At 41.1% G+C, this 17,001-nt stretch overlaps 1 protein-coding gene across 1 annotated transcript; it reads left to right on the plus strand.

The window, feature by feature from the left end:
* Window positions 1-270: 270 nt before the first annotated feature.
* On the plus strand, window positions 271-14,963 carry FASTKD2 (FAST kinase domains 2). Its single transcript, XM_006082437.3, has 12 exons — window positions 271-345; window positions 987-1,799; window positions 3,913-4,016; window positions 4,901-5,009; window positions 5,282-5,405; window positions 5,685-5,824; window positions 7,180-7,352; window positions 10,022-10,185; window positions 11,069-11,281; window positions 12,051-12,138; window positions 13,811-13,925; window positions 14,762-14,963. Exons 2-12 carry the CDS (start codon window positions 1,077-1,079, stop codon window positions 14,879-14,881), a joined length of 2,073 nt encoding a protein of 690 aa, XP_006082499.1. The 5' UTR covers window positions 271-345; window positions 987-1,076; the 3' UTR covers window positions 14,882-14,963.
* Window positions 14,964-17,001: the final 2,038 nt, after the last annotated feature.

Below are 17,001 nucleotides of genomic sequence, written 5' to 3' on the forward strand. Positions count from 1 at the left end.
GCCTGGCAACCACGCTGCCAAGGACGCGGCGCAGGCGCACTCTGTAGCTGAACGCGGGGTCTGGCGCCCCGCAGGGAAGATTAGCTGTTGGGGTACACGATCATACGTAGCCTATAAAAGCTCTGCGATCTCTCCCATTCCCATCATTGAAGCTAAGAACACTAGTCATTTCCTTTGGTAGGCTTTCTTTTCTCTAGTGTCGGGCGATTCCTTCTCCAATCGCTGCGAGCGAACACTTTTGGTCCTCAGAAGGACCCGTCCAATCTGTCAAGTCTCGCGAGATGAGCAGTTCTCAGCCGTGCGGTTCGGCTGTTCCCAAAGGCAGCCACGGGGTTCAGGGCTAAGGTGAGTGGAGGACGCGCACGGGCGGGACAGTTGGCGGGGCTGCACTCTAGACTTGCGGCTTTTCGAGACGGGTCTCAGGGGTTCCCCGGCATTGAGTTCAGGAGGGGGGTGAACCCGGGAGGCCGAGTTCTGCACGGACCGGCTGCTGTCGCTGGTTCTGAAACCCGGGAGGCTGGCAGGTGTCTCCCCTCCCGCACTCAGGCCACATGCGCGCATCACTTTAGTTTGCTGCTTTGTCTCCGGAGCCGTTCTCCTGGGTCCAAAGCCTTGTTCTTAATAGTCCAGGTTCTAACGCCTCTTGTTAAAAGTATGGACCGGCGTTAAACCCTTACGCTTCTTTGAAGACATCTCCAAGGCAATGTAGAGGAAGCTTTGTGGGGACACTTTCCATCGGAAATCCACTTCATTTAAAAAAAAACAATCTCAGTTGTACAGAGTATAGTGCTTCCGAAGTAACCTGGCTCCTCCGAGACCGCACGTGTGTAGAGGTGGAGGAGGCACGTCTTGGTCAAAGAGTTTACCATTTTAGTGTAAATCTTTCACGTCTCCGCAGGTCTCCGCTTTAGTGTCAGTTAAATGCATGTCATTTGAGTAAGAGCTGTGCTTCCATTTTTATTCCTTTCATAACCCCTTCCCCGCAGGAAAGCAGCGGCACGTGCTCTCTCCCGCCCATAGGAGCGATGTTGGTAACATCCTGACAACTTCTGGGCAGTGCTTCGGTGGAGAGCACAATGAGTAACAGAGCAGGTTCCTTTCTGTGGAACCTCCGGCAGTTCAGTGCTTTGTCTCCCACCAGCAGAACCGTGAGGCCGAACCCTTTGGGATTTTGCAGACCAGAAATTGTTTATTCAAACTGGAGCCCAAGAAACCATCCCTCCAACGACTTTGCTAGTAAAACGCAGTCACCTATTAGATATCTCTTTCAGGATGCCTCGGTTTTTAAACCAGGAGATGATGTCTTTCAAACGAAGGGCATCAGCCCCGTAACAGCCCTTCCGGTCAACAGATTCTTGTGTCCTAGAAGGCTGTCCTTTGACTCAAAACAGTCTCCCGTCCCTGAGGATGGATCGAAGAAGATGCGCTTTCACCACGAGGCCTCTGACGAAGATGTTCTCACCAGGGAGACAAAGCCCACCCCTGTCAACTTCAAGAAACTGTCGCAGGGCAATTCCCTGAGTGATGTGTTAGATGCATTTGCAAGCGCACCTTCCTTTCCCAGTAGTAACTATTTCTCAGCCATGTGGACGATTGCCAAAAGGATGTCCGATGACCAGAGACGCTTTGAAAAACAGCTGATGTTCAGCCACCCTGCATTTACCCAGCTGTGTGAACACATGATGAGAGAAGCCAAGATCATGTACTGCGACCACCTGCTGTTCAGCCTCTATGCCATCGTGAGGCTCGGCATTCCTCAGAACACGCTGCTGGTTCAGACTCTGCTGAGGGTGGTCCAGGTATAATCAAAAGGAGCCTTACACATCCTTTTCCTCGGTTTGTGTATCTTGAATGCATGAAGGGAAACAGAGGGGTAGTCTTGGCATATCTTGAAATGATGGAGGGAAATAGACTATCAGAGGAACGGTAGTTTCCTTTTTATTTGCGTCTGTATATATGATGTAGAGTCCTTAAACTAGCCAGGTCTGTCTTTCCTCTTGCTGTGAAATTTATGACAGCTTGCCCCTTTTCTCCTCTTCAGAGTTGAATAATAATGATGAGTAAGATAAAATGAGGAGAGAGAAAAAATATGCAAGGAAGGTTGGGTAGTTAAAGGAAGGAAAAAGGGTGTACCTACACCTCTTTCTTATATACGTAATTGTATTCAGTCCTCTTAACAGCTTTGTAAAGTTGATGTTAACCTTAGTTTTGCAAACGAGGAAACAGACTTAGTGATGTTAAGCAAGTTGGCTAAAGTCACACTGCTGGTGGATTCTTTTATGCAGTAGATATTGGGTGTCAACTATGCATCAGTTACTGAACTTGTCTCTAGGGATATAAAGATACAGAAGACATGATTCCTACCCTTACAATCTGGAGGGTATACGGCTCTTTTGTGGGCAATCACAAAAATAACCAACATTCGAGTCCTATATTAACTGTGTTACAGGCATTGTACTGAGCACAAGGGGATTTAATTGTGAACAAAATAATGGCTACAAAGAACTTCCGGTGCAATGAAACAAAAGTATAGAGTCTTATGAGAGTATAATGGGCGTCCATTCTAGTCAGGAGAAGGCCTTCCTGATGGGAAGAGGAGATGAGGGAGAAGGATACAGGATTAGTGTTTGCGGCAGAGATATGTTTGAAAACAATTGCTGCGTGTAATCTTCAGTGTAGCCTTTTAAAATAGGTATTGTTACTCTCATCTTTCCAATGATTAGGAAATTTAGGCTTGGAGAGGTTAAAACACTTCCCGAAAGTCACAAATCTGATAATATCACTATTAGTAGGTACTTGATAAATGTGTCCATAATGAATGAACAAACACCTACCTAGCCCATTGTAGAACTAGAATTCAAGCTCAATCAGAGATGATGTCTAAGCTGAATCCAAGGAATACACAGCAGTTTGTGAGAGATTGATAGTGAACAGGATGGTTTTTCAAGCAGAGAAGATTGCTTGTTCGTCCCAGAGCAAAAGTTTACAAGTTTGGGAGCTGAAAGTAGTACAGAATGGCTGAAGTACAGAATTCTGGGGGTGGGGGGGGTGTTTGAGGGAGTGGGGAGGAAATTGTGACATACTTTCCTTCAGACACATAGCCAAGTGGTCTTTCCTTTCACAGTAAATATTGAAATATTGATGGCATGTTGTAAATTGTTATGGAAACCCTCCCATAGTAATGAGACCATTTTTTCCCTTCCACCTGTACTTCTTTCAGCCTAAGTTTCCTTGATGTGCTCTTGTAAGGTATATAGATTAGTTATGATTAAACTGTAGAGCACTAGGTAAGCTGTGTTACTATTCCTTTTCCAAATTATGCCCACTGCCATTTCTGGCATCTACATTAGTACCAAACCCAAGGGACCTGAAAGAAGGATCTGGGGGCTGGGGCTCCCCTTGAGAGCCAGATAATAGTGATAAAACGTGACAGGTGATGTGGATCAGAAGATTTACCAACTGCAGTTCGTTTGCTACCCAGGAAAGGATACAGGGAAATTATGAGGACACAGGTTCTTTAGGGATGGTCAAATTGCCCTCTATACTGTAGTAGCTCTTACATTACAGCTCTTGTCTTCATGATGACCTCGAATCCTAGAAGGAGGTAAAAATAATGTTTGATAAAAGGTGTTTCAGGAGCAGAGTAATATAACCAATAATGGATTTTCAGTGATAATAGTAAATGTAAAGAAGTTTTGATGAATAAAAGAGTGTGAATTGGGTATTTGGAAAACTCACTATGGACAGCATTTTATTTCCTAAAGATGTTGTTTATTGAGGACTGACTCCGTGTGAATTATTGGTTTCATAGTTAAACCTTAATTGAAAGCATCAGTTCAGTGGTTTTGCATGGGTACAATAGTCTACTATGGGCTCATCAACTGTAGTGTTTTTGTAATTATATTTCAATAGGAACGTATCAATGAGTGTGATGAGAGATGTCTTTCAGTTTTGTCAATTATTTTAGAAGCAATGGAGCCATGCAAGAATGTGGATGTTCTTCGATCAGGATTGCGGTGAGGACTCTATGCTTTCTTCATGTGGCAATCTTTGTTTTTTTAATATCTCAAATAAAAAACCAAGATGAAAGCTGAATTGCTTTTTATGTTTGTTTGGGGAAAACTTTGATGGTAGTTTTAATACCTTATTAAACTTAAAATTCTCACTATGGATCAGATAAAGGTGGAAATAATGCTGTTAGGGTCCACAATAATGAAGGTATGAGTAGCATTGAAATCTAAGTTTAACATATGATACTGATGTGGGCTGGCAGAGAATTGACAGGTATTCAGTTCATTGTGGTTATTTGTGCACTGTGTGGAGGTTACGTGACACTGGCCTGGCTTGAAAAGGAGCTTGAGTTTTACAATTTATAAAATTGATGACACTGATATAATGTTATAAGCCAGTGAGAATAATGCTTAATCCCTTTTTTCATTGACAATGCCTTGGGGTATCTTACAATAATCTGATGTGATTTGTTCATTCAGAAAGATAGCAGAATAATTTGAGAGGGAACAGTGCTAAACTGGTCCTGGATCTTTCAGTAACTACTCCAGCGGTTCTCAACCTGTGGGTCGCGACCCTTTCACAGGGGTTGCCTAAGACCATCGGAAAACACATATATAAGTACATATTGTTTTTGTGATCAATCACTATGCTTTAATTATGTTCAATTTGTAACAAAGAAATTGAGGGTCACCACAACATGAGGAACTGTATTAAAGGGTCGCGGCCTTAGGAAGGTTGAGAACCACTGAACACTATCTTCGGCAGGTAGATCATGTCTATTGGCTTCATATTCCTTGCCTAGAAGTAGGAACTGGACCGAATGACTTTTAAGATTTCTCTTCTGGTTTTAAGATTCTAGGTCTATGGTATTTATTCTGTTTGATTACAGGATACTAGTTGATCAACAAATTTGGAAAATAGAACGTGTCTTCACATTACAAGCTGTGATGAAAAGTATTGGAAAAGATGCACCGATTTCTCTTAAAAAGAAACTGGAGGTAAAGACTGAATTTTTTCTAGTGGATGAGATTTTAAAAAATATTTTTTGTGATCTGTCACTTCCTACAGTCAATTTTTGGGAGGACATTGTTATGCTTTTGTGTTTAACTCTGTTAAAGTAAAAAGAAGTAGGTTTATATTTATCTGTATATATAAGTAGATGTATTAACTATATGTCTAATGAGTCATTTTGCTCAAACTTTATCCTTTTTATTTAAAAACAAACTTTTATTTTATCACAAATGATAAATTTAATCTTGTTTTTCTTTAGATGAAAGCTTTGAGGGAATTACACAGATTTTCTGTTTTGAATAGCCAGCGCATGTTTGAGGTACTAGCTGCCATGGATCACCGTTCTGATGTGCTTCTGGATGAATGCAGTAAGATGGTCATAGGTAAGGGAAATTTTTCTTTCATGACTTTTAACCTCTGACCTACTGTTCTGGACTATATTTGTTTTGTTTGTTTTAAGAACTTTGCTATTACAAATAAAACATATCTGATGATATGGTTACATCTAAATTTTATTTTTGCCTGCAGTTTTGTTTGTTTTTACAAAATACAGTACTATATTTTTTAAACAGAAACAAAAATATAGCGTGTTGAGTCTCTTAGATCTTACATTACAAGCTATCTGGTAATTTTTGTTTGTTTTTTTTAACTCATTCTTAAAGGTAATATCAATGGATGTCCTTTGAAAATATTGATCAACATATTGCAGTCTTGCAGAGACCTCCGATACCGTAATTTATATCTTTTCAAGGGAATAGCAGATTATGTGGCTACAACTTTTGATGTCTGGAAGTTGAGACAAGTAAGTATGTTAATAGGTTAGAATAAGCCTCAGGAACAAATTCAAGCATATTAATTCATTTAACATTCTAGGTATTTCTCTATCAGCTTTATAACAGTTAAGATACCAAAATATTCCAGTGCTAAATTGACTTTTGAAAAATTAGTTCCTTGTCATTTCTGTCTGGGAGTTACCTGTTAATGTACCACTCAATCGTTTGACTGTTTTTCTATCTGAAATAAAAGTTATATTGTTCAGTGTTTGCTCTTCTATTTGCCATTCAAAAGGTTGCATGGTGCCGAACCGGTTTGGCTCAGTGGATAGAGCATCGGCCTGCGGACTGAGAGGTCCCAGGTTCGATTCCGGTCAAGGGCATGTACCTTGGTTGTGGGCACATCCCTACTGGGGGCGTGCAGGAGGCAGCTGATCGATCTCTCTCATCGATGTTTCTAACTCTCTATCCCTCTCCCTTCTTCTCTGTAAAAATTCAATAAAATATATTTTTTTAAAAAAAGGTTGCATGGTGCTTTGGATAATTAGGATTAATGCTCTCTTTTTCTTTTCTTATATTTAGAATAATAAATCCACGTGATGTGACAGGCTTATGTTTTTTGAAGAATAAAATGTCATTACTTAATGATCATGTCTATGTTCTAGTTATGGAATGTTTGCTTATTTCCTCCAGAATAAGGGCCTTTTAATTCAGGGGCTGTGTTAGTAATATAAACATGAATGAAAAAGCCAGTAAAAACTTTTTTTTTGCAGTTAAGCAATGGTAACCATTAGATCAATAGGTTCAGTTTACTTTGGAGGGTAAGATAAATATTGAGTTTGCCATAGAAATTGATTTTAGAAAGAGAAGTACTGATCACGAGAAAGACCAAGAGGGAAAGGAGGAGTGAACTGGAAATGTTAATGTAATCATATTATTTCATCTCTGTTCTCATTTCTAGAAATTCAGATTGAACACAGAAATTTCTGAGTTATATGTTAGAATCTAGGAAGTGTCTAGGTTTGGAAGGGGAGCAGCTCAAAATTGAGTTGGACACTTGAAAAACTTCAGAAAAGATATATATTTAAGTAGTTTTCAGGCCTGTTGTGAACAGCCTGTAGGATAGGACTTATTTTTAAGTGAAATGGAAACCATTGTATACTCTGGTATTCTGCTTATATAAGGAGGTTGCTTATTAACTTAATGCCTGACTCAAAATTAACTGGAACAGATTTTGTGAGGAAAAGATAATTGTTCCTTTTTAGGGAATATTCTCTTGATCAGGACAGTTCTATTACTGTTTAAATTTTTTGAGATTTAAAGAAATTACTACTAGCATACTGGAATTATTAAAGTGTTCTTCCTCAATTCACTCTTTTTTAAGGTTCTTTTTGTCCTCATTTTATTTGAAAACCTTGCCTTTCGACACACTGATCTGATGGATTTATTTATGAAGAAAGTGGTGGATGAACGTGGCTTCCTGAACATGAAAAGCATTGTGTCTATTCTTCACGTGTACGCCTCTCTGAATCACCTCCACGGGGGCCCAGCCCGAGAGTATGTACTTGTCCTTTCTTACTGTTTTAATTGCCACATACATACTCACAGTTGACTAGAAGAGATGAATTAGGTAGGAAAGTGGTAGAAAATTTGGCTTAACACATTGTATGTCTACATGTTGCACAGGAATCATTTTACTTATGTGCTGGCCTCTGGGAAAGAAGGTGTGTTACATCCAGAGTATCTTCCTGGGTCTGAAGCCTGAGGGAGAAAGCATTTAACGTTCAAACTGATTTCAGTCCCTTGGTTTCTTTTCCTCTTGGTTGGTCTGTACCGTCACCAGATTTGCATCTCTGATCATTTGTGTGTCCCTGAATCCAGACTCCTCTGGATGCATATGGTCACTGTAGGTCCCACAGGTGTCTCATGGTCAATTATTCTGCCAAGTCAGCTCATTCTTTTTTTTTTTTTGCCAGTTATTTACTATTTACCAACCACCATGCAAAGTGATTTTATAAAACCACTTTTTTGGTATGACAAACATATAAAAAGCTGTATGTACTTAATTGAGTACCATTATGCCTGACTCATTCTCCTCCTGTCCTCATCTAAGTTTATTTGTGCATTTAGTCAGAGAGTGAGTGCCAAGCACTTGGGTTAAGGACAAAGATGAATAAGACATAATCCTTTTTACCGGACGATTCTGTGTAACTGGTAAGGTAGACACATAAATCAGCGGTTAAATGTAGCCTGAAATTGGAGTGATGGAGTTTTATACAGGCCACATGGGCATAGAGGAGGGATGTGCCAGGAAGCTGGCCTGGCAAAGTGGAGGGTCGAGGTGGATGCCAAGTAGTGCTGCCTGGAGGAGATGGTACCTGAGCAGATCCTAAAAGGTGGATAGGTAGGAGGGAAGATAAACAGGAAAGCACATTCTGAGTGCAGCGACCCCGTATCAAGTCAGGGAGGAGAGACACAGCAGAGCACGTGCAGAGAGCAACAAGTGGTTTGGTGTTGCTGACGCATAAGGAGTGGATGAGCGGACTGGAGAGGTGATTACCACTCAGGCTCCAGACGTAGTCATCTGCAGCCCTGTGATGACTTAAAGCCTTTCTTGCTGCAGACTGCAGTTCAGTCAGTTAGCAGTTAATAAGTGCCGCCTCACTGGCGTCTCTGGTACCTGTTCCATTGTTCCCATCCCATTGTAACTCCCAAGTCCTACTTAGCCTGCCTCTGCCTCCCTCCCTCGCTCCCTCCCTCGCCCATCTGCTCCTTTCCACAGACCTCCCAGTTGATCTCAAACATTTCCCTTTATATCCTCATGAGGGCATACTTGCTCCTGCTGAAAGAATCACTTCTCTGTGCTTTAGCCTCACTGGTTCCTTACTATCGCCCCAATAACGTGCACCTTCAGGTCTCCATTTCTTTGCTCAGTTTCGCATGATCTTCCCTTTTCCTGTCTTTTCTGCGTATTGACAGTCTCCTTGACCCAGAGCTATCCATCTGCTTTCCGTCCTGAGCACTGCCACAGTCCTCTGCAGGTACTTCATGTTTGTCTTGCATAGTGATGCCTAACTTTTGCCCTAAGAGTCAGACAGACCTGCTTCAAAGGGATTGTGCCATTTATTAGCAGTGTCACCCGGGACAAGTGGCATTCTCTAATTTTGACCTTTCCTCTCTTTGTGTTTAACTGTTTTGTTTTACTGGATGATAGGATTAGGCTTGGGTTTTTTGTTTGTTTATTTTTTTAACTCAGAATTATTGATAGCTAGAGAATATTAATTGTTTATAAAACAGCAGAGGTGTTCCAGGCCTTATGGACATACTCATGATAAAAATGTAGCATAATGGTTAAAAGGCTGTGGAGCCTGACAGCCTGTGTTCCAATGCTGTTTCTGCTACTTCCTGGCTGTGTGTTCTTGGAGAAGTTACTCAACCTCTCTGAGCCTGTATGCTCATCTTTATTGTGAGAATAATAATAATATCAGCCCTATAGCATCTTAATAGGAATTAAATGAGTTAAAGCCTATAAACCATTTATTTGTCCTATGCAAGACATAGTGGTAGCTAACATTTATTGAGCATATACATTGAGTGGCCAGATTATTATGACTGGCCAGATTATTATGACCACCCCATCAGTACAATGAAGTGAATTAGTTATGCAAATAATAATAATAAAAAAATCTTGAGAGTATTTGCTTAGGAAGTTTTCAATATTCAGTATTTTTGGAAGTGTCAATGACGTACTGATAGGGTAGTCATAATAATCTGGCCAGTCATAGTAATCTGGCCACTCAGTGTATATTTATTATAAGATATTCACCTGAGCTGAAAGATATGTGAATACTTATTTCAAGCCTGATTTTCTTTCTTTTTTAAAAAATATATTTTATTGATTTTTTTTTACAGAGAGGAAGGGAGAGGGATAGAGAGTTAGAAACATTGATGAGAGAGAAACATCGATCAGCTGCCTCCACACCCCCTACCGGGGATGTGCCTGCAACCAAGGTACATGCCCTTGACCGGAATCAAACCTGGAACCCTTCAGTCCTCAGGCGGACGCTCTGTCCACTGAGCCAAACCAGTTAGGGCACAAACCTGATTTTCTTGTCTTCTTTCTTTGGACTCCTTAAAGCCATTGGTCCTGTGGCATCTCCCTAGCTCTACCATGACTTTGTCTTCTCTTTATCTTTGAAAGCTGACTTTTCTTTGTTGCCCTGCAGGTTCCTGGATGCTATGGGCGCTGCTCTGACTGGTTATCTCCACCACATCTCTTCTGAAAACCTGCTGAACGCTGTGTGTTCGTTCTGCTTGATGAACCATTTTCCCTTGGCTCCCATTAACCAGCTTCTCCAGAAGGACATCATCGATGAGCTGCTGATGTCAGGTGGGGTGTCAGTGCCCAGTGGGGACTGCACTGCGGCAGTTCTGCAGCTGCCTGCGACTGAGTGGGGTCGCCGTGGGCTCAGGTTAGAATGTGCAGAGCAGAGGCTGCTGAGGAAAGGACCGGCAGTGGTGAAGTCAGAGGTTGTGTAGAAGGCAAGAATGAGAAACACATCATCGTGCCTTTATTGGCACTTCGTGCAGCTATACAAAGGTTCACGTTCTTTATGCCTTGAGCAGAGGTGTGTGTACGTCCTCACCCTTTTGTGTCACCTCTGAAGCCAAATTAAGTCAACCCTTGCAGTTCTGAACACCTTGTCTTTCATGGCCGGTAACCAAGGCACAGCCTGTTAGATCAAGAAACCAAATAGTTACCAAAGCAGTGAACTTATTTACTCTAGGAACCAAATTAATTGTTGACTTTGGGTCTTTAATATGGAACACAGAAAAGCAGTATCAGGTCAGGTGTACAAAATTTGATGTGTTTGAGGATGGAGAAGTTTACATTCTTCTAAAAGCAACGTTATAAAATTGCAGCGTTGAATTGAGAAGAAGGAACACCGCGTTTAGATTTTTCAAGCAACTTAATGTGTGGGGAGCAGCCTGGAACCCAGGAGACCTGGATCCTCGTGTCAGCTTTGCCTTAGTTAATCATGAGGTGTCTTAGCATTTGCTCATCTCCTTAATGAAGAGTTTAGACTAAATCACCTTGAAAGAGATTTTAAACCTTAAAACATTATGAAATACAGGGTATTGATCTGGACACTGTGGGACTAGGGAGCATAGATTCCTCCTGATACAAAACAGATCAAAGAAATGTGGGTGCATTAATACGGGCTCTTAATTGTGGCATTAATATTTTTTCTTACATGTTTTCTCTCTTTTAGATAACAAGGAGAGGAATATTTACAAGCTTCAGATTTTGGCTGCCTGTCTGAAACTTGATGATGTTCCTTGTCACAAGGCCGTAGACTTAGTACTGCCATCGCTGCCACCTGCACCATTGTATCCAAATGCAAAGGTGGCCGAGGTGCTGAGCAGCCTCCTGGGAGAGGGGTACTTCTTGGAAAATGTACAGTTGCCACATAATCATCATATCGGTATGGGACTTGATATGATTTACATCTGCTTCATTTTGTTTATTTTCCATTCTGTCTCTCTTTTTAAAAATATGTTTTTATTTGATTTTTTAGAGAGAGGGGAAGGGAGAGGGATAGAGAAATAGAAACATCAATGAGAGAACATTGATTGACTGCCTCCTGCATACCCCCTACTGGGGATCGGGCCCGTAACCCGGGCATGTGCTATGACTGGGAATCAAACCAGTGACCTCTAGGTTCATGGGTCAACGCGTAACCACTGAGCCACACCAGCTGGGCTGTTTTCCTTCCTGACTAGGAGTTGACCATGGCATTTTACTGTAGTGCGGCACTGGCTCTGGCGCTGGACGCCTGGGTGGGGTTTCTCACTTGGCTTCTCACTGGTGCTGTGACTTCAGGCACTTACCAGTCTCCCTTTGCCGATGTGTAAAATGCCAACAATGATCTGCTCACTTCTTAGGATTCCCGTGATGAGTGCATGAGATTGCTCTTGTAAAGCCCAGACCAGTGTCTGGCACATGGTAAGCTCAATATATAGGGTGTCCCCCCAAAATGTATACACACACTTTGAATAATAATAAAGGCAGTTTTATTAAAATACATTTCATTTTCAAAATTGAGCTATCAGCTGTTAAAGTATCATCGCATTTTTTTGGAACACCCTATATTTTAGCTGCTGCCTTTATCATCGTTGGTAGTAGTAAGGTACATTTTGAAACAAAAATCACTTTGAGCAATGTTTGAAAAATTATCAATTCTTTTCTTTCAGATTTTGAAATCAGAATGGATTCTAACAGGAGTGAAGTGCTTCCACTTTCTGATGCGAATGTAGTAACTTCTGCTACAGATATTCAAAGGTTGCTTACATCTGTTCATATGCCCAGCTTTATGATTTTAAATCTTAATTCTCAAAGACTCCCCATTAAATATTAGTAGCAATCCTGAGACCTTATATTTGTATGGAGCTTGTAATGCACCAAGAGACTTCTCAGCTGCGAAATCTCCTCAGGTCGTAAGTGTGGGCACTGCAGCCTTCAGCAGTGCACTGGAGTTGGGCCATTTAATGAAATAGGCAATTTTTAAAAATTAAGTTTTAAAGCTAACAGTTCAAGAAAACAGTGTTAATGTGATTGAAACTATCAGTGCAGTGTGAACTTTTGACAAGATAATGCAATAGTGATTAAAAAGAGTTAAGGCCTCTAAAAAATCAAATACCCACTAAATATTTTGTTCTACCATGAAGACCTTTATAAAGGTAGAGAAACTAGCTTCTTAATTAAGCTATTGTACGTGGGTCAGATCATATCGGAGTTAATCCTAAGTTATTTCCTTGACCCACACACTACCAATAGGTGTCTCTGGGAGAAACGTGATGCTACACCTGAGAGGCTGTCCTGCCTTTTCAGTAGATGATAGATGATGAGATGGTGTTGCACACGCCCTTGCTCAGTCAGCCTTTGTGGAAAGGTCTGCTGGGCTCTGTGGGGCACACAAACATGAGTCAGACATGGATTCCGACCCCATATTGCTTTGTAGGACATGCTCATAAATATGATAGGGAGAGGTCCAGAAAAACATTTGTAAGGATTCAAACTCTCATCTGCCCATCCCTCTCCATTCACATACAACTCTTTTACTCATTTCTGCACCCATGTAGCTTATTCCTTGGGCATCTTTTTCAGCTGCTGTCTTCCCTATGTATGTTGCCCATCTCCTCTCAACCAAAGACTCTCTCTGATCTTGTTAGAAAGTTATTTTTCTTTTTTAAGTATTCTATTGTTCTGCATAACATTATAACATAGCAGCTCTCAGCCTAAGGTATGAGAAGAATTGAGGAATTTGAGCATTCCTTTAAAAATATAATTTTTTTTCTCTGATTTGTTATGTCAAATAACAGTCAGAAGACAGTAGGAATACAAATGTCTTTTCCCCAAAGGCCAAGAGCAATGAAAAAATCAAATTCCACGTTCCACATTTTTGTTACACATGCGGATTTTATCTTTTTAACAGTCATGCCTTTCTTTTAGTTTTTTCTTCTTTGTATTTGGCCTCCCCATTCTGGTTTTTAAATTCTCTCTCTCTCTCTCTCTCTCTCTCTCTCTCTCTCTCTCTCTCTCGGAGGCACTCTGTACTAGAAGAGCTTTACCATTCACTCTGTACTAGAAGAGCTTTACCATTTGGTATTATCTACATCAGTACTTCAGTAGCGTAAATAATTATCTGTAGGTCAGAGATTAGCCTTAAAATGGGTGCTTTCATATTTGAAATTTTCCCTTATCAGGAATGTAGCCACCCTTAAAGATGATTGAGGAGTAACTTTAAAGCATTTTTACAAGCTTTTGGTTGTTAATGTAGCCTTCATATAGTGGATTATGTACAGAGGCCAATTAACAAGGAAGTGGCGGACTAAGACAGTAGGGAATGGTGAGGGTCCGTGGAGAGCTCAGCTTTGAAATCTCCAAATACAGCAGGATTGTGACTGGTAATCTCATTAGTAAGTACTCTCATATTGTGTATTTTCATTTTCAGAGTGGCTGTACTGTGTGTTCCTAGATCTACTTACTGTTTGGATTTAACCCACCCTAGAGGATTCCTTGCTACGAAAATGCGTCATTTGAAAGTAATGGGTTTTCATGTGATCTTGGTAAGAAAAAAACGCAGGTGATGTGTTCTTTCGTTACTGATGTCCATTCTGCCAGGAGTGTTGTAGTTGAAGTTGGTTACTAGGATTCTGGAGGAATTGTCAGCAGCACAGAGATAAGTGTTTTAATGATTGGTTTGGCTTCTCCTTAGGTGATTACTGTCATTTACTAGGGGTTTTATAAGTGCTACATTTGGTGAACTTTACTCCTTTTTGTTAAAGTTTTGTTTTCATGGGCCAGTGTGAGGCTGTTGTAGGATGTTTGTCACCATAAAAGCTGGATGGTTATAAGGGGATGGTTCTTCTTCCCTCTTGTGCTTCATTTTGGTTCTGAGTACCACAGCTTTTCTTGAGCAGCCTCTCCAGATGTATGGAGCAAGAACTTGACGAATAAATACATATTTATGTTAACGTTGGGATCTAAATGCCACTCATTGGTCCTGCACACAATATGAAATGCAAACATTCTAATATTCATTATGATAGTTAAGTATCTAAAAATGGATTATACATGGATACTGAGGTTAAGATGGCCCCTTCTCTTAGTGGGCTACTATTTAAGACTTTTTTTTTCATATTGGCTATTTTATATATTCTAGGGAAGAGTGTCCCTAGAAGGGAATTTTTGCACCCTTTAGAAGACCTTTAAAGTTTTTATAATTTTCAGCTTAGCACTTTCTTCAACCCTAGCACAGTCTTACTAAGCCTTTAAAATAACATTTGTTTTTAAAAAGCAGTTGGCTTGATGTTACTTTAATATGTTTGGATGAAGAAAGTAGCTTTTATTTTATGCGGCATCATTTTCTTGCAAACCGATTATTTTCCTCTTTCTTCGTAAGGTCAACAATTGGGAGATGGAGAAACTAGAGATGAAGGAGGCGGTCACATTTTTGAAGTCTCAAATCTATTCAACTGAAAGTCCTCCTACCGCTGATGTTAATTTTCAGAGCACGTGTTAAAGTAAAAAACAACCTTTTCATATTAGGAGACAGACATAAATTTGTAAAATAACTTTAATAAAGACTACAATTCAACTATCAATGGCATTTACTTGACTGCTTACCATAACAAAAAGTTCCTTCAGTTCACTGTAATAACTAATTTTAAGAATAGAAGAAATGTTACTGGTATTTTAGGAAATGCTGAGAAAATTCCAGAAGGGTAATTTTTCCAACCATAACTATTCCCTCTAGTGCCCAGACATTTGACAGATTCATGAGCTGTATGTTTTACTGTTTCTCAATGGCTTTGATAAACTGAAAACTGGTTTCTTGGTTGTGATGGGTTGCAGGTAAGTTGGTGTGGGCAGTCCTTGTGTTTGGATCTGCTTACTTATGCTCTTATTACAGCTGTCTGAGGGCTCAGACCTTGACCATATGTCAAGCATTGGCCACCAGGTTCTCGGTAGATGATAAGAATGAATGAGGATGCCCTGACTGGTTTGGCTCAATGGATGGAGCATCGGCCTGCGGACTCAAGGGTCCCAGGTTCGATTCCGGTCAAGGCCATGTACCTTGGTTGCGGGCACATCCCCAGTGGGGGGTGTGCAAGAGGCAGCTGACCAATGTTTCTCTCTCATCAATGTTTCTAACTCTCTATCCCTCTCCCTTCCTCTCTGTAAAAAATCAATAAAATGTAAAAAAAAAAAAAAGAATGAATGAGGCAACAGGTTACAAATGGGTGAGGACCGGGCAACTGCATTTGTCACATTCTAGGTGGAGGTGGTTTGTGGGCCATACTAAGAAAAACAGATGAGATAACAGAGAGGTCAAGGAGTCCAAGTTTATGAAAATGGATAGGCTGTGGGTGATAAGCCCTTAACTCTTGCCATTATTGAGGCCATTCCTTTCTCTTTCTCCCTCTTTCCCCTTCCCACTACTTTGTAAAGTCTTTTAAATTATATATATATTAGAGGCCCGGTGCATGAAATTCATGCACTGGAGGGGGGCGGTCCCTCAACCCGGCCTGCCCCCTCTCACAGTCTGGGAGCCCTCAGGTAGGAGGCAACCTGGTAATCAGGAAGGCAACGCCCCATCACACCTCTGCTGCTGCCACTGCTGACAGTGCAAGCCTTGGCCGACCCTGGTTACCTGAGCCTCAGGCGGCCTGGGGGGCTGAGGGGACTGGGCACCACCATCTTGTGGCTGTGGGCGCCACCATCTTTGAGGGCGTGGCATTCAATTAGCATATTCCCTCCTCATTGGCTGTGGGCACCGTCATCTGTGATGGTGTGGGGGTCAATTAGCATATTCCCTCTATTAGATAGGATATATGTGTGTGTGTGTGTGCGTGAACTGTGTTGTGAGACTACTTTTCAATTATGCTTGTTCATTCTTTTGAAATATTTGTTCAAGTTTGCTGACACCTATTTACCTAGTATATGTCTCACTGAGGAAACAGTGAGTTTCACCTGTGAAACCTGAGTGCCATGTAAGTTGGTATTATTTTACCCCCACACGAAAGACTAAATGGTTATATTCCCCCAGAGTTCATATGTTGAAACCTGACTCCCAATGTGATGGTGTTTGGAGATACAGCTTTGGGAGAAGATTAGGTCATGAGGGTAGAGCCCTCATGAATTGGGTTAAAAGAGACCTCAGAGAGTTCCCTCTTTGCTCTGCCATGTGAGGACACAGTGGAAAATGACCCTCTATGAATTAGGAAGGGGCCCTCACCAGACACCAAATCTGTCAGAACCTTGCTCTTGGACTTCATAGTCTCCAGGACTGTAGAAGTAAATTTGTGCCGTTCATAAGCCACCCAATCTATGGTATCCTGTTACTATCAGCCTGGATTGGCCAACGATACCCCAAACATACAGTTATGCAATTACTGGACACCTTACTCTATGCAGCATTGCTAAGTAGTCACGTGTATTCTCTTTTCATGATCTTAATAATGAATTCTCTTTGAGGTGCAGCTGCTCTCATGATTCTCTTAGGTCCCTTCATGTCTCATCTCTAATACAAGGATAAATTATTTGCCAACGCTACACAGATAGGGCAGGGCTAGAGTTGGAACCTGAGCTGACACCAGCTTCTGAGAAAAATCGTCCAGGAACCCCAGTAAAAATACTCCA

The sequence above is a fragment of the Myotis lucifugus genome, unplaced genomic scaffold (assembly GCF_000147115.1).
Source record: "Myotis lucifugus unplaced genomic scaffold, Myoluc2.0 scaffold_3, whole genome shotgun sequence".
In the NCBI taxonomy this organism is placed as follows: Eukaryota; Metazoa; Chordata; class Mammalia; order Chiroptera; family Vespertilionidae; genus Myotis; species Myotis lucifugus.